At 42.9% G+C, this 24,894-nt stretch overlaps 1 protein-coding gene across 1 annotated transcript in view; it reads right to left on the bottom strand.

Annotated features, from left to right (window-relative positions):
• The window catches only part of LOC115469740 (trifunctional purine biosynthetic protein adenosine-3-like), a 76,380-nt gene that overhangs the window by 38,999 nt on the left and 12,487 nt on the right, over positions 1 to 24,894 (bottom strand). Inside the window, exons 3-10 of the mRNA XM_030202526.1 lie at positions 22,574 to 22,748; positions 20,671 to 20,782; positions 18,598 to 18,666; positions 13,657 to 13,770; positions 12,956 to 13,043; positions 9,250 to 9,335; positions 8,174 to 8,342; positions 684 to 915 (exon numbers count right to left, since the gene is read on the bottom strand). Coding sequence (XP_030058386.1) covers positions 684 to 915; positions 8,174 to 8,342; positions 9,250 to 9,335; positions 12,956 to 13,043; positions 13,657 to 13,770; positions 18,598 to 18,666; positions 20,671 to 20,782; positions 22,574 to 22,748 — 1,045 coding nt within the window. The remainder of the gene's footprint in view (positions 1 to 683; positions 916 to 8,173; positions 8,343 to 9,249; positions 9,336 to 12,955; positions 13,044 to 13,656; positions 13,771 to 18,597; positions 18,667 to 20,670; positions 20,783 to 22,573; positions 22,749 to 24,894) is intronic.

Below are 24,894 nucleotides of genomic sequence, written 5' to 3'. Positions count from 1 at the left end.
TCTTGTCCATTCTGGTAACCATCTTGATTGGCTCTGTTCTAAGCTTCTCTAGAACTATAACTTCGAGAAATGGGCATATCAGTCTAGAAAAGCTCTTACCAATGAGGGGTACAGACATATCACTTAATTCCTTTTCTTATACATTCTTTGCATTTTTTTTTGTTACATTTGTACCCCGCGCTTTCCCACTCATGGCAGGCTCAATGCAGCTTACCTGGGGCAATGGAGGGTTAAGTGACTTGGCCAGAGTCACAAGGAGCTGCCTGTGCCTGAAGTGGGAATTGAACTCAGTTCCGCAGGACCAAAGTCCACCATCCTAACCACTAGGCCACTCCTCCACTGTTGCTACTATTTGAGATTCTACATGGAATGTTGCTATTCCACTAGCAACATTCCATGTAGAAGTCGGCCTTTGCAGATCACCAATGTGGCCGCGCAGGCTTCTGCTTCTGTGAGTCTGACGTCCTGCACAAGGAGCTGCCTGTGCCTGAAGTGGGAATCAAACTCAGTTCCTCCTAAATGCTTCTAATTCTTCCCATTGCCTTCTTATATAAATTTACTCACCAAAAGATAATCAGATATGATCAATTCCAGATCCCTGTCTCGTTTCATGCTCATTAATACTTCAGTACCCTCATGTACTGCTCTGCTGAGCTTCTGAATGATTTTTTAGTTATACCCACCTGGGCTGCTTCAGGCAGGCTACAGCCCGATAACCAATGTCCTTTCTATAAGTCACCCCAGGGTACCGGATAGCTGCTGCTCCTTTGTTGGCTTCCTCCAGAGCAGATGATAGATCGCTCTTAACAGCTGTTACTGCAAGAACCTTTCTTCCATTCGTCACCAATTTACCATCCTTCATTGCCGTCTTTCCATGAAAAACCAAAACACCTAATTCGTCAGCCTGAAAAATTCCTACAACATTCAGAAAATAGATTAGATAACTCTATGATTACAGAGTAAAGGTGATGCACCTTTTTCTTAATCTGTACCTTGTGGTGCTCATATTCAAAGCACTTAGACTTACAAAGTTACACAGGCCTGATATTCAGCACTATTTAACAGGCCAGGAACAGCTCCTGGCCAGTTAAATAGTGCTAAGACAGCTAATATTCAGCATGCGATAGCCTGTTATGTCCGCTGAATATTAGCGTTTAGCAGCTAATCGGCTATATTGCATAATATAGCCAGCTGTCTGCGAATATTCAAGTGCTGGCTGGCTAAGTTTTGAAGGCAATCGGACCGTCTAAATAGAAGTTCTATCTTTTGGGTCCTTTTACTAAGCTGCGGTAGCATTTTTAGCTCGCAGTAGAAATCAGCTGGTGGTAAACTCGAATATAAATGGGCATCTTGGCATTTACAGCCAGCTGATTTCTACCGCAAGCTTAAAATACTACCGCGATGTGCTAAACATCCCCTTTGCTTGCTATTAACTTAGCTGGCCAGGGCTGAATGTTCACATAGAGGGGCATTTTTGAAAGAAACGTCTGTTGGAATTTGGACGACTTTGTAGAACGTCCAAATTCGGAGGCAGGGAAAAGGTCACTTTTGAAAAAAGATGGACGTCCATCTTTGTGCTTGAAAATACCTTGGATGTCCATGGATTTGGACGTCTTTGATTTTCAGCCATTTTCAAAACCAAAGACATCCAAGTCTAAAACGTCCAAATTCAAGCCATTTGGACGTGGGAGGAGCCAGCATTTTTAGTACATTGAACCCCCTGACATGCCGGGAAAGCAATCGGGCACCCTAGGAGACACTGCAGTGGACTTCATAAACTGCTCCCAGGTACACAGCTCCCTTACCTTGCATGTTGAGCCCCCCAAAACCCAACACCCCCAACTGTACACCACTACCACAGCCCTTACGGCTGAAGGGAGGCACCTATATGTGGGTACAGAGGGTTTCTGGTGGGTTTTGGAGGGCCCACTGTTTCCTCCACAAATGTAACAGCTGGGGGAGGGGTGTTACCTGGGTCCACTTGTCTGAAGTGCACTGTACCTACTACTAAACTAGTCCAGGGACCTGCAAGCGCTGTCATGGATCTGAGGCTGGCAAGTAATAGTTTTAATCATGTTTTTTGAGGGTGGGAGGGGGCTAGTGACCATTGGAAGAGTAATGGTAGGTCATCCCCAATTCCCTCTAGTGGTCATCTGGTCATTTTGGCCACCTTTTTGTGCCTTATTCGTAATAAAAACAGGTCTGGGTGAAAACGTCCAAGTTTTAGTCCTGAACGTCTTTGCTTTTTTCCATTATAGCTGAAAGACGCCTGAGTCCTGCCTCGACCACGCCTCCTTGAGATTTGGACGTCCTTGCGACGGACTTCTGAGAAAGACGTCCAAAATCGGGTTTCGATTATACCGATTTGGACGTCTCTGTAAGATGGACGTCCAAGTGCCGATTTATGTCACTTTTTGGACGTCCATCTCTTTTGAAAATGAGCCTGATAGCCGGTTAAGTTAAAGTTGGCCAAAAAAATCACCGGAAATGGCCTGGTACTGAATATCCGGGTCAGCGTTAGCAGCGGCAGCTAACTGCGCTGCCTGCCACTGGCTGAATATCAGGGGGATAGTAACCTATGTAAACTTTGAAGTCTATGTGCTTTGAAAATGGGCCTCCATATGTTCTTAACTAAAAGATAAATTTTCAGCTGCCTTATATTGTGACTGCTCAGTGCTCACATTGATATCCTTGACAAAGTCAAAATGAAAAAAATACATCATTATACGCAGTGAGGCTGTTATAACATTTTTGAATATCAGATTCTATGCACTCATGTGCTGTGAGGAACTCATTCCATGTGGGCAATCCTAAATGATTCACAGTTGCATTTCCAACACGTACACGGGATAGACCACAGGTCCATCATGTTCAATATCTTGTTTCCAAGAGTGGCCAATCCAGGTCACAAGTACGTGGCAAGATCCCAAAAGAGTAAAATAGATTTTATGCTGCTTATCCCAGGAATAAGAAGTGAATTTTCCCAAGTTCATTTCAATAATGGTTTAAGGACTTTTAGGAACTTTGTTTAAACCTTTTTAAACCCTGCTAAGCTAATTGCTTTTACCACATTCTCTGGCAACAAATTCCAGAGTTTAATTATATGTTGAATGTATTTTCTCCGATTTGTTTTAAATTTGCTACTTAGTATCTTATTTATTTATTTATTTATTGGTTTATCGTTTATTCATTTTACTATACTGTCTCAAATTGTGGTTACAAAGCAAAAACGGTTTACATATTAATATAAAAGTAGTAATAAAAAAATGTGGTTCTTGTATCCCACATTATCCAAAAAACAATTTCAGTTCAATGTGGCTTATATACATTACAAAAGTTGAAAGACAATGAGTGAGATTTGAAGATTACAAAGCAAGAAAACAGTTTTACAGCTAGTGCAGTATTGTGATTGTCAATGGCAATGCTGAAATTAATTAGTATCCTGAGATAAAAACTTTATGAACAGGAAAGCACACAATACTCAAGGTACAGTCGTAGCATGGAGCGGTACAAAGGCACGATAATATTCTCAATTTGTGCAGCTCTCTTTAAACAGCCTGAGCACTGACAGCAAGGGATAGTATTAGATTTGAGGCTCTCTTTTTATGATTCATGCACTACCAGAGTAAGGCGGCAAAGGAGAACTGGCAGGGTGCTTGTTGATTTGCTCTACAGTACCATGGCTAGGGAATATAAAGCCCTTTGTTTAAATAGCAGCAATAGTCTCCTACTTCTCTTCTCCCCTTTTACCAAGTAGGTAGCATTTAAAGCTCTGGCACCATATATCAGTACAGTCTTAAAGTTGCACTGGGTTGCAGGACGTCAGACTCACAGAAGCAGAAGCCTGCGCGGCCACATTGGTGGAATAGCAACATTCATGTAGAATCTCAAATAGTAGCAACAGTGGAGGAGTGGCCTAGTGGTTAGGGTGGTGGACTTTGGTCCTGAGGAACTGAGTTTGATTTCCACTTCAGGCACAGGCAGCTCCTTGTGACTCTGGGCAAGTCACTTAACCCTCCATTGCCCCAGGTACAAATAAGTACCTGTATATAATATGTAAGCCGCATTGAGCCTGCTATGAGTGGGAAAGCACAGGGTACAAATGTAACAAAAAAAATGATGTTGGTTATATTGTATGTTTTTGTTTTGATTTTATGATTATGTATGTTATGCTGTGAACCGCTTGGGTTTAAGCAGGGTATACCTTTTATAAATAATAATAATAATGCACAATGTGCCACAACACTGTTTTACCCCCTCTGCCCCCACTCCAGCCCTGACTACTATTCACAGAAAATACTTCATGCAAAAGTTTCCGGCTTGTGGAAAAAGTAATAGAGATCACTAAATTATATTAAATCATTCCTTCTCGTGTTAGTGTATGTATATAATCTCACATCCACATATATACATGGAAAAAGAGAAATTCTCAATACTACATAAATCACAATCAGGATTTCGATCCAACCACAGCACCGAAACAGTACTAATCACTCTCCTAACCAAATTCAAACAAGCAATTGCAGCTGGCGATAGTGTACTCCTCCTACAATTCGACATGTCCAGCGCGTTCGACATGGTTGACCACAAAATACTATTAAACACCCTAGAATACTTTGGAATTGGATCAAAGGCTTCTTTACCGCAAGAACAAACCAAGTGATATCAAATTCGAATACATCATCACCATGGAAACCAGACTGTGGAGTACCCCAAGGATCACCGCTTTCACCAACTCTTTTCAACCTAATGATGACACCCCTTGCCAAATCGCTGTCCAACCAAGGCCTGAATCCTTACATCTACGCAGACAATGTCACGATCTACATCCCGTTCAAACATGATCTAACAGAAATCACAAATGAAATCAAACAAAGCCTACAAATCATGAACTCATGGGCGGATGCATTTCAACTAAAACTCAACGCAGAAAAAACACATTGTCTCATCTTATCATCACAATATAACACGAACAAACCCACAGCTATAAACACCCCAGACTACACCCTCCCTGTTTCAAATAGCCTGAAAATTCTCGGAGTTACAATTGACCGAAATCTCACACTAGAAAGCCATGCGAAAAATACAGCAAAGAAAATGTTCCATTCAATGTGGAAACTCAAAACAGTAAAACCATTCTTCCCAAGGGAAATATTCCGCAGCCTGGTACAATCAATGGTGATAAGCCACCTAGATTACTGCAATTCCATCTATGCCGGATGCAAAGAACAAATCATAAAGCAACTCCAAACTGCCCAAAATACAGCAGCCAGACTCATATTTGGAAAAACGAAATATGAAAGCGCCAAACCCCTAAGAGAAAAACTACACTGGCTCCCACTTAAAGAACGTATTGTGTTCAAAATTTGCACCCTGTTTCATAAAATCATCCACGGTGAGGCCCTGTCCTACATGTCAGACCTTATAGATCTACCAACCAGGAACACAAAAAGGTCAGCACGCACGTTCCTGAATCTCCGCCACCCCAGCTGCAAGGGACTAAAATATAAATCGACATATGCATCCAGCTTCTCCTACATAAGCATGCAACTATGGAATGTACTACCAAATGTCATAAAAACAATGCACAACCTAACAAACTTCCGAAAATCACTAAAACCCAACTTGTTCAAAAAAGCTTACCACAGCGATCCATCCTAACTACCAGACAACAAAATTTACACCAGAACTGAACAAAACCGAACGCTCTATACTTGATTGCTTATATACTTTGAAGCATATTTTCAAAGCACTTAGCCTTCCAAAGTTCCATAGGTTTCTATGGAACTTTGGAAGGCTAAGTGCTTTGAAAATATGCCTCTTTGTCACCAATGACAAAACCTGTCGTTTCTTTCTCTATAACATCAGTAAAATCCGTCCCTTCATCTCTGAGCACTCTACCAGAACCCTTATCCACACTCTTATCACCTCTCGTCTTGATTATTGTAACCTACTTCTCACCGGGCCCCCTCTTAGCCACCTCTCTCCTCTTCAACCAATCCAAATCTCTGCTGCGCGACTCATTTTCTGCCAAAGTCGCTATGCCCACATTAGCCCTCTCCTTAAGTCACTTCACTGGCTCCCTATCTGTTTCCGTATTCAATTCAAACTTCTCCTATTGACCTATAAGTGCATTCACTCTGCCGCTCCCCAGTACCTCTCCACTCTTGTCTCCCCCTACGTCCCCTCTCGAGTACTCTGTTCTGTAGATAAATCTCTCTTATCTGTCCCTTTCTCCTCTACTGCTAATTCCAGACTCCGTTCCTTTTATCTCGCTGCACCTCACGCCTGGAATAGACTTCCCGAGCCTGTACGTCTAGCCCCGTCTTTGGCCGCTTTCAAATCAAAACTCAAAACCCACTGCTTTTGACTCCTAACTTACTTGCCCTGTCCCTTATCCTCACCTCTCTATTCCCTTACCCTTAATTGTTCTGTCTGTGTACTGTCTTATCTAGATTGTAAGCTCTTTAAGCAGGGACTGTCTTTGTGTATGGTGTACAGCGCTGCGTATGCCTTGTAGCGCTATAGAAATGATAAGTAGTATGTAATGAACTTTAACGCAATACCACTTTATTTCTCATTACGGCAATGAACTCTCCATACCTGACTGTTTAATCTACTATGTCACTTATGAACTTTAATGCAATACCACTTTGCATTTCTCATTCCAGAAATGGTGATCGCCATTATGGCATAATGTAAGCCACATTGAGCCTGCAAATAGGTGGGAAAATGTGAGATACAAATGCATCTGTTTTTGTGCTTAGCACCTATAGAAACCCACATTATATACATATGTACACAGGCTGCACTAAAGATCTCTGAATAATTAGAAACTGATGAGGTCTCTATGTACCATAGCTTGGAAGAACAAAGTTGGGCCAGCTGTTAGCTCAAAATACAAGTTATGTTATTTGCTACACTGTCTTTTCATTACCAGAACATCAAAGACATTTACATTTTTAAAAATTAAGTAATGTTGTGCACTGCCGTGCCGAAGACCAGGTTTTAATCGTTCCCGGCACCAGCTGACAGGGGGAGGGTGGAGTCCCATGGCATAGCAGTAACATATACCCCGGATTCTATATAGCGTGCCTAGAGATCTGCGCTAAAATCCAAGCAGATTCTATAATACCGCACATAACTTAATTGGCTTAACAATCTAATCAGCACTGATATCAGCACTTAACAAGCAATAATGAGCACCGATTCGCACAGATTAGAATTTATGCGCACAACTCGCTAAGCGTATTCTGTAATGCAGTAAGCCTAATTTCTAACATGTACACGTAAAAAGAGTTATGGGCGGGGAAATGGGTTTTTCATGAGTGTTCCAAAATTTACGCGCATAGTTCTAGAATATGGCCCAGTGCGCCTAAATCTACGTGCACGGATTTATGCCAGGTTTTCGTTGGTGTAAATGGATGCGCTTAGTTTTAGGGTCTGATATATCAACTAAGTGTATTCTATATACCGCGCCTAAATCTAGGCAATGGTTGTAGGGCACCCGGTCAAAAGAAACCAGACAAAAAAGTTCCAAACAAAAAAAGTTCCCGACATAAAAGTCCCTGACAAAATAGACCCCTGACAAAAGGGCCTGATGAAATAGATTTATTTTTGAATGGTACGAATTTGAAGGGTACAAAGAAGCGGAGGAGTCATAAATTACTGAGAAAGTCCACAGCTTGTCACTTGAAAGTCCTGGCACCTGCCTACGGCTTGACTTCACTATCCACACTTGGTATCTAGTGAGAATCATAAATCTGTTTTGTTGTGGGGTTTTTTTTTGTCAAGGTCTGTTTTGGTTTTAATCTGTTTTGTTGGGGGTTTTTTGTCGGTTTTTTTTTGGTATGATCTATTATTTCGGGGTGCCCGGTTGTAGAATATGCTTTGTCAGCACTGATTTCAGAGCCAATTATTTTAGGTGCCATATATAGAATCTCCCTCATAGTGGCAAGGCTTGGGGGGGGCAGACTGGGTCGCAGCGAAAGCAGTGATTTCTGGTCCCCAGATAAGGACTGTTACTCCAAGAGCTACAACATGAGACCAAAACCCCCCTATGGTGGCTTTGAATATAGGCTCAGTTTTGTCGCCTAGTAGACACCAGTTCCAAAATGAACAAGAATAATCTGCCGGGCCAAAAAAATAAATAAATAAAAAGTGCAAAGTTTACCAGTTATTTCCTGTCCTTTGACAAGGTCATCTGGATGCTTGTCATTCATCATTACCAAGGTGACAGCAGCTCTGTTCTCCAACCACACTGGCATAGAACTACAAAGCCTGCTCTCTAGTGTGGCCCAAATCACCTCATAAAGATCGCTTTTCAGGAGCGGAAGAATGACCTGCCAACAAGCATTATAGGAAGAAAGCAGAACAGGTGTTCAGTGGTCTACAGGGATAACAGGAATAAAACAATTTAGCATATGAATATCGACCTACTGTATTTTTTTTCAGATGCATGGCATTACTACAGGTATTATAACAAAAGAGAGGGAACGAAGTACAAACTAAAGTCCAAACAAAAAAAACAGCACCACGGGCCTTTAAAAATGGAACACAGTTCTTTAATGAATGAGCCTTGACAAAAAGACCCGACACGGGCCATGTTTCGGTGACTAGCACCTGCGTTAGGGGTCACAGTGATGACGTGGAAAACTTGGGGAATAACTCGAATATATTCCTCTACAATATATTATTCCTTACCCCACGTCTCATATAGTAAAAGCTACAAAGCACCAAGGCACTTTCACTTTCTGTATCCAAATGGATGAGACGTGGGGTAAGGAATAATATATTGTAGAGGAATATATTCGAGTTATTCCCCAAGTTTTCCACGTCATCACTGTGACCCCTAACGCAGGTGCTAGTCACCGAAACACGGCCTGTGTCGGGTCTTTCTGTCAAGGCTCATTCATTAAAGAACTGTGTTCCATTTTTAAAGGCCCGTGGTGCTGTTTATTACTACAGGTATTACCATTTCATCATCACGCAGTTCATGAAATAAGCAAGATTTAGTGTGTGGGCTAGGAATAATTAATGAAAAGCAATCGACTTACTATTACAGGGTATCCAGGTGCACAACATACACACTTGAGACAGGCAGAAAAACTACAATTAGTATTTATAAACTACAAGAGAATTCGCAGATAGAGGAAGACAGGTGACAATATCTGGAAAAGCTAAGAGAAGCTGGTAGAGTGGTCAGGAAAGCAAAGATGCAAATGGAAGAAAAAAATAGTCAATAGTCACCTGACACGCTGGCTCTCCAAAACAGCATTTAAACTTCAATACTTTGGGTCCATCTTTGGTGAGCATTAATCCAGCATAGAGCACACCTGGGCAGAGAGAAGAAAGCCCATCAACAAACATCACTCCACACAGAGCTCAAGAACTTCCTGGGAACACATTTCTATTTGTATTTATTACTTTATTACTTTATTTATTTTTTATTTATTTGTTACTAGTAAAAAAGGCCCGTTTCCGAATCCAATGAAACGGGCACTAGCATGTGTTTTTGTGTGTGTGTGTGTGTGTGTGTGTGTGTGTGTGTGTATGTGTCACAGAGTTATTTTGTGTGTGTGTGTGTGTGTGTGAGTGTGAGTGTGAGTGTGGGGTGTGTGTGCAGGTTGTTGATGTGTGTCTTTTTTTTGTTTTGTTTTTTGGGTGGGGGGTTGGGGGATGTGCTGTGCTGGCAAAGTGGGATGGATTGTTGTGTGGCTTTGAGATCATATGTCAGGGTTGAAAACTGTCCGTTTCCTGATTAAAATGCCATATTTCATCATTCGGTATTTATGTCACATACTGTGGGGTATGCCTTCTTGAACAGGTGGGTTTTTAGGTTTTTTTTTTCGGAATTCTAGATGATGATTCGTAGATTTCAGGCGTTTTGGTAGAGAATTCCAGAGCTCTGTGCATATGTAAGAGAAACGTGACGCGTATGTTGATTTATACTTCAAGCTTTTACAACTTTTTTTACAACTTTAAAGTGGACTAAGACATTTAGACATTTCTAAGGGGTATCTTGTCTCAGGGCAGTCTATCATGCGGCTCTCCCCTCAAGGGCCCTCAGAATATTTATCTTCTTCTCGTTATCTCCCTTCCTTCACTCTTCTCCAAAGAAGCACATTCTCTGACGTGGGAGGAGGGAGTTCCCTTCAAGGCCCAGGTGTAGTTTTTCTACTACAACAAATATGCATATATTGATACAGTGTGCTCCAAATAACTTAACTGAGGACTTGTAAAAAACTTTCTGCTTTGAGGTAGTTTTTCTTTCCTGAGATCGTACTGCATGAGGTAGGCAGTCATCATACAGCTCCGTTATTTGTGTCTGTTATCCCCGTCACTGATGGTCAGTTCTTTTAGGTTGATGGTTCCCTGAGCGTTAGGCAAATCTATTTCCATATAAAGTACAGTATCAACTATCCAACCTCCGCTAATCTGACCATCCGGCATATTATACAGAACTCCCCCCCACCGTGACATCATCGCGTTGCCGTTAAGAAGCACGCAGCTTCTCTTCCTGTTTTCTGGATTCACACGATGCCAGGAAGCCATGTTTTTGAGCTGAGATCGTGCTTCTCTGCAAGGGAACCTGGGCTGGTACTCTTTTATGCACTCCTCATCTGAGTTAAGAAGCGTACGGCTTCTCTTCCTGTTTGTGATTTCAGCCCATGCTTCTATGCATTAATTTTTTGGATCGGGGACCCCGCTTTTGCAGCGAGGGAATTGGTTTTCTTTTTTATTTGAGAGCATGCTTTCATGCATTAATTTCTTTTTTTTAGATCATGATTCTATGCAAGGGAACATAATTTTTGGATCTGGGACTCCGCTTGAGCAGCAAGGGAACCATTGAAGAAGTTCTAAGCTGAGACCTTGCTTTTATAACATTACGGCATGGCAGTAAGTTTTGGACCTGGGACCCCGCTTGTGCGGCGAGGGAACCATTGAAAATCTTTTAAAGCTGACATCTTGTTTTTATAACAGTACAGCATGGCAGCAATTTTTATTTATTTTTTAATGACATTTATATCCCACATTATCCCAAGGAATCTTGAGTTCAATGTGGCTGTGGCTTACATTGGATAATCAAAATAATTATGGAAGGAGTGTAACAGACAGTATTGGTGTAATTGGTTAATTGTGGGTTGAAAAAATGATTAAGGATGGTAGTTTTAAGTACAATACCATGAAAGTAATCAAAAAGTTGGTCAAGAGTTGGATACATTAATTATAGATCAGCAATAGTAGGAATTAAACATATATCTGTTCCCTTCTCCACTACTGCCAACTCCAGACTTTGCGCCTTCTGTCTCGCTGCACCCTACGCCTGGAATAAACTTCCTGAGCCCCTACGTCTTGCCCCATCCTTGGCCACCTTTAAATCTAGACTGAAAGCCCACCTCTTTAACATTGCTTTTGACTTGTAACCACTTGTAACCACTCGCCTCCACCTACCCTCCTCTCTTCCTTCCCGTTCACATTAATTGATTTGATTTGCCTACTTTATTTATTTTTTGTCTATTAGATTGTAAACTCTTTGAGCAGGGACTGGCTTTCTTCTATGTTTGTGCAGCGCTGCGTACGCCTTGCAGCGCTATAGAAATGCTAAATAGTAGTAGTAGTAGTAATAATTGACAATCTGTTGTCAAGAATTTATTAAATAGATAGGATTTCAAAGATTTGTGGAATATTAGATAATTATGTTGGTGTTTGATAGGTTTAGGTAATAAGTTCCACCATTTCGTGCCCAGATAAGTGAGGTCAATTGACAGAGTAGATTTATACACAACTTTTCTGCAGTTTAGGAAATGTAGTGTAAGATAATCTCTTGCTTCTGGGACTGCATTACGCAGGGGAAGTTCTATGAGTGGTCGCATGTAGCTTGGGGTTTTTCCATAAATTATAAGATGAATAAAAGCACATATCTTGAAGTTGACTCTAGCTTTTATAGGTAACCAATGAAGCTTAATTAGCAGAGGGGTTGCACTGTCAAAACGTGTTATATTATAAATAAGGTGAGCTGTTGTGTTTTGAACTGTTTGGAGAGTTTTGATTAACTGTACTTTACAACCGGCATATGTTGCATTGCAGTAATCCAGTTGTGTTAGTACAAAGGGTTGTACCAGGAGTCTGAGGGTCTAGGTTGAGGAGTAGTTCCTTATGCATTTTAGCTTACAAAGAGTTTTGGAAGTTTTAGAAACAACCGAAGAGACTTGTGGTTCTAATTACTCCAAGTATTTTTAGTGTATTTTCCATTGGGTAGGTGGTTTGATCAATTGTGAAGCAGTTGCATAGGGTATGATCAAAAGGGTTTGCTATTACTAAGAACTTGGTTTTATCATGGTTGAGTTTTAGTCTAGATTCAGATGCCCAAGACTCCACAAGGTTAAGATCCTCCTCCTCGCTATATGTGTGAGCACAGCCAGCCACCTCCTGGTATCTGTATCTCTCACTTTCACTTCCTCTCCTTCCCCACCCCCTCCCTACAGTCCTCTGGCCAGATCTGGCTTCTTTTCCTTTCCCTTCTTCTCCTTCTCCCCTTTCCCATAGTCCTCCAGCTGGATACATATCTGGTGTCTGTGTCTCTACCTTTCCCTTCCTCCCTGCAGCCCTCCTTACTTTGATTCCGATTCACACAGGCAACGTTGAGCAGCATCGAGGGTCTTTCCTCTGGTGCGTCACAGGAAACTGTATCACTGGTAACCAATGAAAACGTTGCAGAGGAGGGGGAGATATGATCTGACAAATGTGCTTTATATATATATTTTGAACTGATTGTAGTCCATCCTTGCTTTACCCCACAGTATGTGTGAACTTGTAGACCTTTGGCTTAGCTTCATAGTTCCCATTGAAAAAGAACTAAATCTGTTTGCAATGACCTGATCCCACCTCTAGATGGGACCAGGAGGTTTTCTAGTGCATAATTCTAGAGTCACCCTGACACATGTTCTCTTACCTATGTATGACGAGCCCTCTTGCCTCATCCCATCAATAGCTTGTTGAAGAATAGTGCTGTGAATATTCTCTAATAAAGCTTTGGAAACCTAATGGAGGACATCAAAAGGGAAGGGTGTTCAAATAAAGTTTCTTGTTACTTTGGTAGCATTGATGTTTATTATTAAAAAATAAACCTGCTCAGTTGGGTGCCCATTCATGTCAGCCCATTCTCTTTCCACTTGGCTAAGGTTCTGCCTGTGCAGCAGTACCAGAACTTTCAAAACTCTTCCAGAATAAAAGCAGTTCTAGCCTTCCACCAAGTCTGCAGCTTCCAGAACAGGAAATCTGTAATTACGGATTATGTTTAATAATCTCTCTATATAAAAGGCAACCCCAACATTCTGAAGCCTCCACGGAAGTTGAGGCGCCCGAGATATCCGGTGTGCCCTGGAGTGTCTGAACCGCCCTCGCGTCAAAACGTCATGGCGTTGAGGGCGGAGCTATGACACTCGAGGGCAGAAACGGAAACGCCACAGGCACGGCCACGGAGGCGCAGCAAAAAAAAAAAAACCCTCCCCACACACAGCGACGCGAACCCCGAACAAGGCAAGTAGCTCGGAGGGACGGAGGGAGGAGGCCCCTTGCTAGCGCCCGTTTCATTGCGCTCAGAAACGGGCATTTTTTCCTAGTAAACTAATGATTTATTTAACAGCACTACACCTGAGGTACTGGGCAATAAGCTCCCATGCTTGTTGTGTCTCCATCTGAACATCGCTCATGATCCTGGACAGGTGGCATGAGGGCAGCAGTGGTGCCATCACTGAAACATAAGCACTGCAAGGGAACACAGAGCATTAGTATCAGTACTGGTAACATGACCAACCCTCTTCTTCCCCTTCCCAAGTAGACTTTTTAGCATGCTGTCATTCAGGCTTTCCCCCAGTCTGCACTCTGTAGCAAAGATCAAATAGCAGAATAATTGTCCTTCTTTCTCTCGTATAGCCAGGCTGGTTTTGCTTAGACTGGGGCAGAACCTCTAATGGGTTCTAAACCCCCTCACCCTGGTGGCCAGGGCTCCCTCCCTTGTAAACAGTTTGTTTTACCCACAATCTTCTACCTTTCTATACAATGCTATCCTTAAGGGAATATCCAGTCACCAACATCCTCCAGCAGGGTCCTACCTAGCTTGCTTCTCCCTTCAAAACTTGTTGGGATGGCTGTCAGACAGTTTGCTTCCTCCTAACTCTACTTCCCGTTCTGCAATCACCTGCCTCTGTTCAAGTTCCTGGAAGCAGAGTTTAGGGACCAGAGCCCCTTTGCCTCCTGGGACTTGACGTCCTTTTTTCCTAGCTCTTTTCATTTTAGCACATGGATTTTCAACTTAGTCCTCGGGACACACTCACCCAGTCAGGTTTTCTGGATATCTACAATAAATATGCCTGACATAAATCTGCATGCACTACCCCCATTGTATGCAAATATATCTTAAGCATATTCATTGTGGATATGCTGAAAATTTTACTGGCTAGGTGTGTCCCAAGGACTGAGGCCCAGATGCATGAAAGACATTGGTAATTCCCGTTCCCTACCGATTCCATAGCGAATCGGTAGGGAACGGGAATGCATCAACGATAGGGAATGCAAATGAGCTACTCGTTGTAGCTCACTTGCATTCTCTAGTCCTTCGGTACCTGAGTCGGAGAATCGAGACATCCCTTTAGATTAGGCTCCTCTTCCTGGTCTCTTCAGCCAATCAAAGCGGGCTTAGCTGGCTGTTGTCAGCGAAACGCGCTCTGATTGGCTGAAGAGACCAGGAAGAGGAGCCTAATCTAAAGGGACGTCCCGATTCTCCGGCAACCAGGAAAATAGAAAAATTTCGCTGTGGAGGGGTAAGTGGCGAAGGGGGAAAAAAAACACGAGCGCCGGCAGAACAAAAAACTGCAAAAAAAAAAAAAGACGTCTCTTAGAAGCGCAGGGAGAGTACGTCCTTAAAGGACGCCCCTCACATGCGCTCCCTGCTTTTTTCTTTTTTACCTTTTTGGGGGCCCTTTTCCTTTCCGATTCTCTCACAGGAGCCCTAACAAGAGGTCAGACATCTCGTTAGGGTTCCTATGGTAAGGGAATCGGAAAAACGGTAGTGCATCTGATTATAATGGGCTGCAACGGTACTGCAGCTCATTATAATAGCTTTTCAAACATTTGCATTCTGTTTTCGTTGCCTGCTACCGTGGCAGGGAAAATGCCCTTAGTGCATGCCCGGGGTGAACTACTTGCGTTTTAAACTGGCTGGAACCAGTTTAAAACGCAAGTTGTGGGCTCGTTAGGTTTTGTGCATCTGGGCCTGAGTTGAGAATCCCTGTTTTAGCAGATTTGATCCTTTCCTTTGCTCTGGGGCAGATGCTCTCAAACCCGTCCTCAGGACACACCCAGCCAGTCAGGTTTTCAGGATATCTATTCCCTGCATATTCATTATGCATTTGCATACAATAGAAGTAATATATATATATATATATAAATGTATCTCATGCATATTCATTGTCGATTTCATCCTGCAAACCTGATTGGCTGAGTGAGTCCTGAGGACTACATTGAAAACTCCTGCTCTGGGGGATTATTCCCTCTTTGCTTTTCTCCAGGATGGAATGTAAATTCTATCACACTATTCCAGTGGTTCCTAAACCTGATCCTGGAAGCACCCCAGCCAGTTAGGTTTTCAGGATATCTACAATGAATATTCATGAGAAATATTTGCATGCAGTGAAGGCAGCGCATGTAAATCTCTCTCTCAAGAATATTTATAAACCTGACTGGCTGGGGTGCCTCCAGAATCAGCTTTGGGAACCACTGCACTATTCATTGTGGATGTCCTGAAAACCAGATTGGCTGGACAAGCCCTACGGCTGGGCTAAGAACTGCTGCCCTTAATGGAAGAAGCAGATCATAACAGAGATGTCAAGTTATCCAGTTCCAGGCAGGAGATTTTGGGACATCCCTAGAGTGGAGGAGTGGCCTAGTGGTTAGGGTGGTGGACTTTGGTCCTGAGGAACTGAGTTTGATTCCCACTTCAGGCACAGGCAGCTCCTTGTGACTCTGGGCAAGTCACTTAACCCTCCATTGCTCTATGTAAGCTGCATTGAGCTTGCCATGAGTGGGAAAGCACAGGGTACAAATGTAATAATAAAAATAAAATTTCTGACCACCTCCATCCTATTGCATTATGGTACTAGAGCACTTATTCCAATGGGCAGGAACAGGCACTACAAATCCCACACTGCTTTGGACTGTAAGTTCAAAACCAGGACTGTCCCAAAATCTCCAGTTTGGAACTGGGTAACTTGGCATCTCTGTCAAAAATATCACAACGAACCAGGGCAGAGGTTCTCAAACTGTGAGTTGGAACTCCAAATGGGATCACAAAATACACATTTGGGGTTATGACCTGGGTGGAGCTTTCATAGGTACATCATTATTCTGCATCTTGAGGGAGGGGGGATCACACAGCTTTATTTTGCTACTATCATGGGGTCATAGCCACAAAAAGATTAATAAGTACTTTGCTAGAAAATATCAGTATAAAAACCTCACTAATGGAAGAAAGTCTCCCTCAGAAACTGGGTCACATGGGTACTCTGCATTGAATATCTCCAAGAAAATTACTTTTTGAGATGAGATTATAAGCCACACTTTTTAGTATACGTTTACTTTTTTTGTTATGTCAGGATGGGAAAATTATTTGTAATTACACAATATGGTTAAAATCTTCTTGCTTGATAAGTAATATTTATGCTGCTTGTTCATTTTTTTCAGACTTTATTTTTTATAGTTTCGAATTGTAACTTTATTTGTGAACCCATGTCGGGGAAAGAGTGGACTATAAAATCATATTGATATTGATACTCTGGACTAGAACTGTGCTTCTCAACCCAGTCAGTCAGGTTTTCAAGAAATCCACAATGAATATGCATGAAAGAGATTTGCATGCATTGCCTTCTCAGTATGCAAATCTCTCTCATGCATATTCATTGTGGATATCCTGAAAGCATGACTGGCTGGGTGTGCCCCAAGGACTGGGTTGAGAAGCACTGCAATAAAAAAAATGACAGTTCCACCAGAATTGATATATGGCAAGAATAGCAAATACAGCAGGGGTTTCCAACCCAGCACACACACAATCAGTCAGATTATCAGAATACACACAATGAATATGCATTGGATAGATTTGCATAGAATGGAGGCAGGGCAACCAATCCACCTTATAAATCAATGATTCCCGAACTTGCCCTGGGGGAACTCCAGCCAGTCAGGTTGTTAGGACATCCACAATAAATATGCATGACATAGATTTGCATATTAAGGAGGCAGTGTATGTAAGTTGATCTCATTAATATTTATTGTGGGTATCTTGAAAACCAGACTGGATTGGTGTGTCCCAAGAAATGGACTGAGAATCCCTAGAATAGAGAGAATACAAGAACATAGGGGTTTCCCCCTGCCTGCCCTAGGAACCCTACAGTCAGTTGGGTTTTTAAGATATAGTAACATAGTAGCATAGTAGATGAAGGCAGAAAAAGACCTGCACGGTCCATCTAGTCTGCCTAACAATTTAAACTCATATGTGCTACATTATGTGTATACTTGACCTTGATTTGCATCTGCCATTTTCAGGGCACAGACCGCAGAAGTCTGCCCAGCACCAGACCCGCCTCCCAACCACTAGCCCCGCCTCCCCCCACCGGCTCTGCCACCCAATCTCGGCTAAGCTTCTGAGGATCCATTCCTTCCGAACAGGATTCCTTTATGTTTATCCCACGCTTATTCGGAAATTTTGATTTGTCTGTCTTTAGATTGTTGATTCAAAACTGGACTATTGTAACTATTTATATTGGTTGCACAAATTTGGTGAAGTCTAAATTACAAGTACAAATGCAGCAGCAAGAGTTATTTTTGAAGTATTCCTTTGTTATTCCATTTGCATTGGTTACCATTGGAGGCAAGATTTGAATTTAGCTTTGACCTATCCAGCACTGTATGGACCGACTCCTGCTTATTTAGGTGTTCATCTTGTTTTTCTAAATGATTTTATTTCTAGATCTACAAGAAATCAATTTTTACTAAAATTTCCCTCATTTCGCCATGTAAAGGCAAAGAGGATTTTTCTCAATCTACTTTTTCCTATCAGGCTGCACAGTTTTGGAATTCTCTTCCTTCTTCTCTTTTAAGAATTTGTTGTTATCTTCAGTTTACAAATGTTCTTAAGACATTTCACTTATTTGTGGTAATTGTATTTGTGGTTATTGTATATGCCAGTGGTTCCCAAACCTGGTCCTGAAGGCACCCCAGCCAGTCAGGTTTTCAGGATATCCACAAGGAATATTAATGAGAGCTGTTTGTATGCACTGCCTCCACTGCATGCAAATCTCACTCATGAATATTCATGGTGGATATCCTGAAAACCTGACTTACTAGGGTGCCTCCAGGACCAGGAAATCGATTTACATACACTGGGTTCCAAGGTATGCAACATTATCCCATATATATATGCATTATGGATAATCTGAAAACCCAACTGACTGTGGGGGTCCCTAGGGCAGGTTTGGGAAGTACTATAATAACCCAGCATCAGTGTCCATACGGCTCAGCTAAGAGACCGCTATTACTTACTGCAAGCTCCTCCCCTTCAAGGCGCTCTTCCACAAGGAAGATTTCTGTTGCACATCCAAGTTTCTTATCCTGCATTAAAAGTAATCTCCAGTTACCACATCACTACAATTTTCCATCTAGTGATAACAGTGTTATTTAAGCCAATGGTTCCCAAATTTGATCCTGGAAGCACCCCAGTCAGTCAGGTTTTCAGGATATCCGCAATAAATATTCATGAGAGGGATTTGACATGTAGTCTGTTATGGATATTCATTGTGGATATCCTGAAAACCTGATTGGCTGGACTGCCTCCAGGAACAGGTTTAGGAATCGCTGTTTTAAGCTATATCTACTAGTTACTGCAAGTATAAAGCTCTTTAAAATAGGAGTAGATTTCTTTTTTTTTTTCAGGGTTTATATTATCATGGGCTGTTGGCCCTGTGGTAACTAGGTGTTTAGCAGCTCTGAAAAAAATCATTGTGAAAACCTGGATTTCTGACAAAACCCATTGTGTTGCATTATGGGACTTGTAGCACTGATTACAATGGGTAAAACCAGGGGCTAAAATAACATACATAACACACTGCTTTGGTATGTAACTTCAAAATCAGGACTCATCAAAAACAGAGATGCCAAGTTAATCAGTTCTAGGCTGGAGATCTTGGATCAGTTCTGGAATTCTGACCACCTTATCCTGATGCATTATGGGACTGACAACACTAATATCAATGGGCAGGATCAGGCACTACAAAACCCACATTGCTTTGGGATGTAAGTTCAAAACTAGGGTTGTCCCAACATCTCCAGCCTGGAACTAGGTAACTGGGCATCTCTGCAAAAAGCCTCCCTCCTAGAGATGGGTAACGTGGCAGCTCTGTTTTTGGTTTTAAATATCAGGAAGTGGGGGCAGTATAGGTGGTATGTCAGTTGCAGGGGATATTTTGTAGGTGAGGGGCAGTTTACTGGGTGGTAGGCATTTGAAAGGGGTAGTTTTTGGTAAGGGGTAGAGGGGCTGTAGCAAATGGAGATAGCTTTTGGACTTTAGGGGCAATTTTGAGGGATGTGGCAGTTGAGGGGATGCAGTTTGGGAAAGTAAAGAATGAGGCAAGGAAATCCGAAAGGTGGAATTCCCTAAAGATATGTTTCACTTTTTGTATACTAGAACTCCTTTTCCCATAGAAATGCATTGGGCCATTTGCATTTTGTTGGGGCAGGGCTTATTTCTGTGGAACCCCCCCCCCCCATCCCACCACCCATTTCATGTGGTCCATTTTTGAATCAGATGTGTCCTTTTACTGATTTTCTCTACACACCAAGTTTCAGCCTATTCTGTTAAATTTTCTATGTAAAAGAAGCTGGAACTCCTATCATAGAAATTAATTAGACTCAGGTTTTTTTTGTGTGTGGGGGGGGGGATTTCTCTGGAACTCTGTCCAATTAGCCCCCCCCCCCCCCCCCCCCCCCCCCCCCCCCCCCCCGTTTTCTAAGCCACACACTAATGCTGACACAGAGTTATTTTGCCCTCAAGCAGGCAGACAGACGGAGAATTCCTGACTCCTTCTGTATAATTCTTTCCAACTTCTGTTGGGATGGAAAGAATACAAAGATATTGTTGATTCATTCTCATAACCTTCCGGAAGTTACTGAAGACGCACCTGTTCGAAGAGACTTACAAAAAGAATCCTCCTTAATGACTTGATTCCAATTTATACCAGAACCAACTATTACTGATCCCTTTAATTCATCATATTATCATCATTGATCATTATATCTTAACCTGCTCTCAATTATAGGTTATGTATTATCATTCTACTATCCCTACTTACCTGAATTCTTATACATTAATCAGTAACTATGCTTGTAAGCTGTTAATTGTGATGCCTTTGCAACATAATGTAAGCCACATTGAGCCTGCAAATAGGTGGGAAAATGTGGGGTACAAATGTAGCAAATAAATAAATAAATAATTTCTACAGCAGACTTGCATATTGCTCAGATGGAAACAATCCAACGCTTAGCATGCTATGAAAACCCAGATACTTCTAGTAGTAGAATGGTGAAAACTCTTTCAAGTGATGGCAGGGAGTGACTCACCTGCATTAGACTTTGCACAGCTCTGCAGGCCCCATCTTTATCCTCTGCAATACGAACACCTTTTCCAGTTGTCAAACCATTTGCCTTTACAACCAAGGCAGGGAAGTCCGCACTATAAGCAGAGATAAGAGATTCCACTTGTAGTCAAGGATGCAAAACACCATGACCAAAAGAAGCGGCTTAACCATTTAACCAGGAGCTGCCTCAGGCTGCCAGCCATAAAGGGCGCCAAAATCCCCAGCCACTGATTCCATGGCCAATGCCTCACCTGGCATTATGATTAGGTGCTTCTGCCTTTCTCCTCCCAGCAGGTTCAGCACCTCTGATCTCTCTCTACCCCCTACACTCCAGCATCATTCCCTCTGCCCTTACCACCTCCTAAATAGGTGGCAGTAAGGGCTCCCTGTGGTAATGGCAACGCGCTAATGGGGAAATTAGTGCGTTGCCAAAATAAAAAATACCCCCGAAAGCAGCCATTTTACTGCCACGCTAAAAGTGACTACAGTGCATGGGAAACCTATGTGCTGATCTATGAGCGGCTTAGTAAAAGGACCCCATCTTGTAGCTGCGCCTACATATAGGTAAGTAAATAACCACACAATGTTATGAAAGGTCTTTTTTCGCATGTTGAACCAGCTGCACATACAGAAAATCTTTTAGAAATTATCCCCATAATCTGCCAGATTCTATATACTGTGTCTTAATTTCCACGTGGACATCGAAGCATATTCTATAACAATACGCATAACTTAATTGGCTGATTAGCCAATCAGTGCTGTCAATTGGATGTTAGCAAGCAATTATCAGCACTAATTGGCATTAAGGTTTACGCGTACAACTTGCTAAGCGAATTCTGTAACATGGTGTGGTTAATTCTAAGTCGCATAGTTGAAAAGAGGGCGTGGCCATGTGCGGGGCATGGGCGTTTCGAAAATCTATACACATTGTTATAGAATATACCTGCTCTATGCCAAGTAAAACATGACATAACTGACCATGACCAAGCCAAACAGAGAGGTTAATCAGCATACATCGAAAGTACACAAACATAAAAAGCAACACTGGGCCTTCAAGACTGAGACAACAGGAGTATTTTATTGATAAATGACCCGACACGAGCCGTGTTTCGGCGTTAAATAACGCCTGCCTCAATTTTGATTTCGCATTAAGACGAGGCTAATACAGGAGTTTCTCCTACATAGCGGCTGTCGGGTTCTGACAGCCTCACTAGATTTTTTTCTACCACCTGTTTTGGAGGCATTGGATAGACACAAGTTCAACACATTTTTTACAACCGAATCTCGGCATTGGACAGATACAAACAACAGTATTTAAAATTGAACCTTGACCCCTGAGGCAGGTGTTATTTAACGCCGAAACACGGCTCATGTCGGGTCATTTATCAATAAAATACTCCTGTTGTCTCAGTCTTGAAGGCCCAGTGTTGCTTTTTTTGTTTGTGTAACTGACCATGACAAAATTTGGTTGTGTGGAGAGGCGCTTGGTGTATTTTATATACCGCACAGAAATGTATGCCTATTCTATAAAATTTAGGCGTACTTTAGAGATTATGCCTAGGTATATTTTTTTTTACGTGCAGAATTTTCAGGCGCCATATATAGAATCTAGTCCAATATGTAATTCAATGAAATACCAGCTATGTCAGAACACTCCTCTCATGTAGTAATGTGTGACAGAGACCAACGATTTTATTTCACTTATGCCAAAATCAGAGAGACTGACATTTACGTAAGTACATAAGTGTTGCCATACTGGGACAGACCGAAGGTCCATCAAGCCCAGTATCCTGTTTTCAACAGTGGCCAATCCAGGTCATAAGTACCTGGCAAGATCCCAAAACAAATTTAGAATGTGAAACTCTAGCGGGTAGACCATGCTTTACCCAGTAATAAAACTGCATGCTTCATGGGGATTGGTGAAGGCTTTCCAGCGGGCACCTGGGATCCCGTGACGATCCATAAATTCTTTGGCAAAACTCTTACTGGACTCCAGCTGTGCTGCCTTGGCTGTGGGACCAAAACATTTCACACCTGCTGAGGTCAAGTCGTCAACCAGCCCTAGCAATAAACAAGATATTACATCTCAGTTCTGCAGTTAACCAGAAAAAGGGCCAGATGCATCAACCAAACGTTAAAAAATCTAAAACGTTAAAGTTCCTAACGAATTTAAAAAAACGAAGTATGCACCAAAAAAAAAGTCGCACATGTTCAGTGCGGTACTGTAAAGTACAATGCATCGAACCTGTGTAATCCCCGTCGGTAATCGGCCCCTAACGCATGCGCAGAGCAGCCAAGCGTTATGCTGGCTGCTCTGCGCATGCCACAAATGTCAAAACTACCAAAAAAAACCCCAAACAGGTTGCATGGATCGTGAGGGGGCAAAGGCGCTCATCAGGAGCGTCCTTCACGGACGGTCTTGCCCCTGCCCCGCCCGAATTCGCCGCTGCTCCCCGCTTCCCCCCCGCTTCAAAACCAAAATAAAAATAAAAATCAAACTAACTTTTAAGGCTGCTCCAGCCCCCCTCCCTTCCTGTCTCTTTCCCTGCCCCGCCTCCCGACATCCTCCGCCCTGTGCCCCGCCCCCTCTGCCCCCTCCTGGGGTTGTTGCCGCCATTCCCCCCCCCACCGGGCCCCCCTTCTACCGGGCCCGTGCAGCGCCTCTGCCTCTGTGTGAAGGCGCTGCACGGGCAAGAAGAACAGCTCAGCTGATGCCTTCGCCCAGTCGTTTGCGTCTCTCTCTTCCTGGGCCCGCCCCCATCTGACGTAAGTAACTTACGTAGGTTACTTACGTCAGACAAGGGCGGGCCCAAGAGAAAAGGACGTCCTCCTTTGCTCCTGGGCCCGCCCTTGTCTGACGTAAGTAACCTACGTTGGTTACTTATGTCAGACGGGGGCGGGCCCAGGAGGAGAGAGACGCAAATGAAGACTGGGCGAAGGCATCAGCTGAGCTGTTCTTCTTGCCCATGCAGCGCCTTCACACAGAGGCAGAGGCACTGCAGGGGCCCGGTAGGAGGGGGGCCCGGTGGAGGGGGGGAATGGCAGCAACAACGACCCCAGGAGGGGGCAGAGGGGGCGGGGCATAGGGCAGAGGATGTCGGGAGGCGGGGCTGGGAAAGAGACAGGAAGGGAGGGGGGGGCCAGGGCAGCCTTAAAAGTTAGTTTTATTTTTATTTTGGTTTTGAAGCGGGGGGGGGGGGGGAGTGGGGAGCAGCAGCGAATTCGGGTGGGGCAGGGGCAAGGCCGTCCGTGAAGGACGCTCCTGAAGAGTGCTTTTGCCCCCTCCCGATCCTTTTTTGTTGTTAGTTTCATTTTTATTTTAGGCAGAGGGAAGCGGGGAGCTCACTTTTCTTTTTAAACATGATTTTTATGGTGCAGGGGCCAGCGTGGAGATGACAGCTCAGGCCTTAACGACAGGTCTGAGCTCACGTTAAATTTCAGACGGTAGATGATTCGTTGCAATCGTCGGTATGGTTAGTGCATTCCGAATTGTCCACATTTCAATGGTAGTTTCTCGTTTGCATTCTGTTTTCGTTAGCTGCTAGCTTCGTCGGAAAATGGCCTTTGATGCATGCTACGGTTGAAAATTTCTTCGTTAAGGGTCAGTAAAGGGTCGTTAAAAGGGTCATTAAGGTTTAGTGCATCTGGCCCAAAGTTAGCAATTCTGCACACCTCAGTTGCACATGTATTAACAGAACCAAGTTAATAAATAGAAATAAAACAAAAAATGAAAGATAAAATATACCTTTTTATTTGACAAACTTAAATTTTTGACTAGCTTTAGAAGGCCAGAAACTTCTTCCGCAGGTCAGGATAGTATGAGCAAAACATAATATCAGAATATAGAAGTAAAACACAAACGCATTTCAATGACAAGTCTCAAGGGATAAGATGGGGGGGAAGGAAGTGAGAAACAGGGAGAGATGGCTGGGTGATCAGCAGGTGGACAAAGCAATGCAATTTTACATAAGAGTAGCCATACTGGGAGCCAGATGCACTAACTCCACGGAAAGAGCACTTCCCTTACCGATCCCTTAGCGAATCGGTAAAAAACAGGCATGCATAAAGAAAATCGCATGCAAATGAGCTGCTCGCTGTTAGCTCATTTGCACACGATTTCCTTCCTAAGGAGGGGAAGCCAGTCGGCCAGCTGAGCATGCGCAGAGCAGCCAAGCATTATGCCAAGACGGCTTCATACACGTCCTTC

The sequence above is a fragment of the Microcaecilia unicolor genome, chromosome 4 (assembly GCF_901765095.1).
Source record: "Microcaecilia unicolor chromosome 4, aMicUni1.1, whole genome shotgun sequence".
NCBI lineage: Eukaryota > Metazoa > Chordata > Amphibia > Gymnophiona > Siphonopidae > Microcaecilia > Microcaecilia unicolor.
The sequence above is the reverse complement of the archived record's forward strand: the minus strand, read 5'-3'. Positions and strand labels throughout refer to the sequence as shown.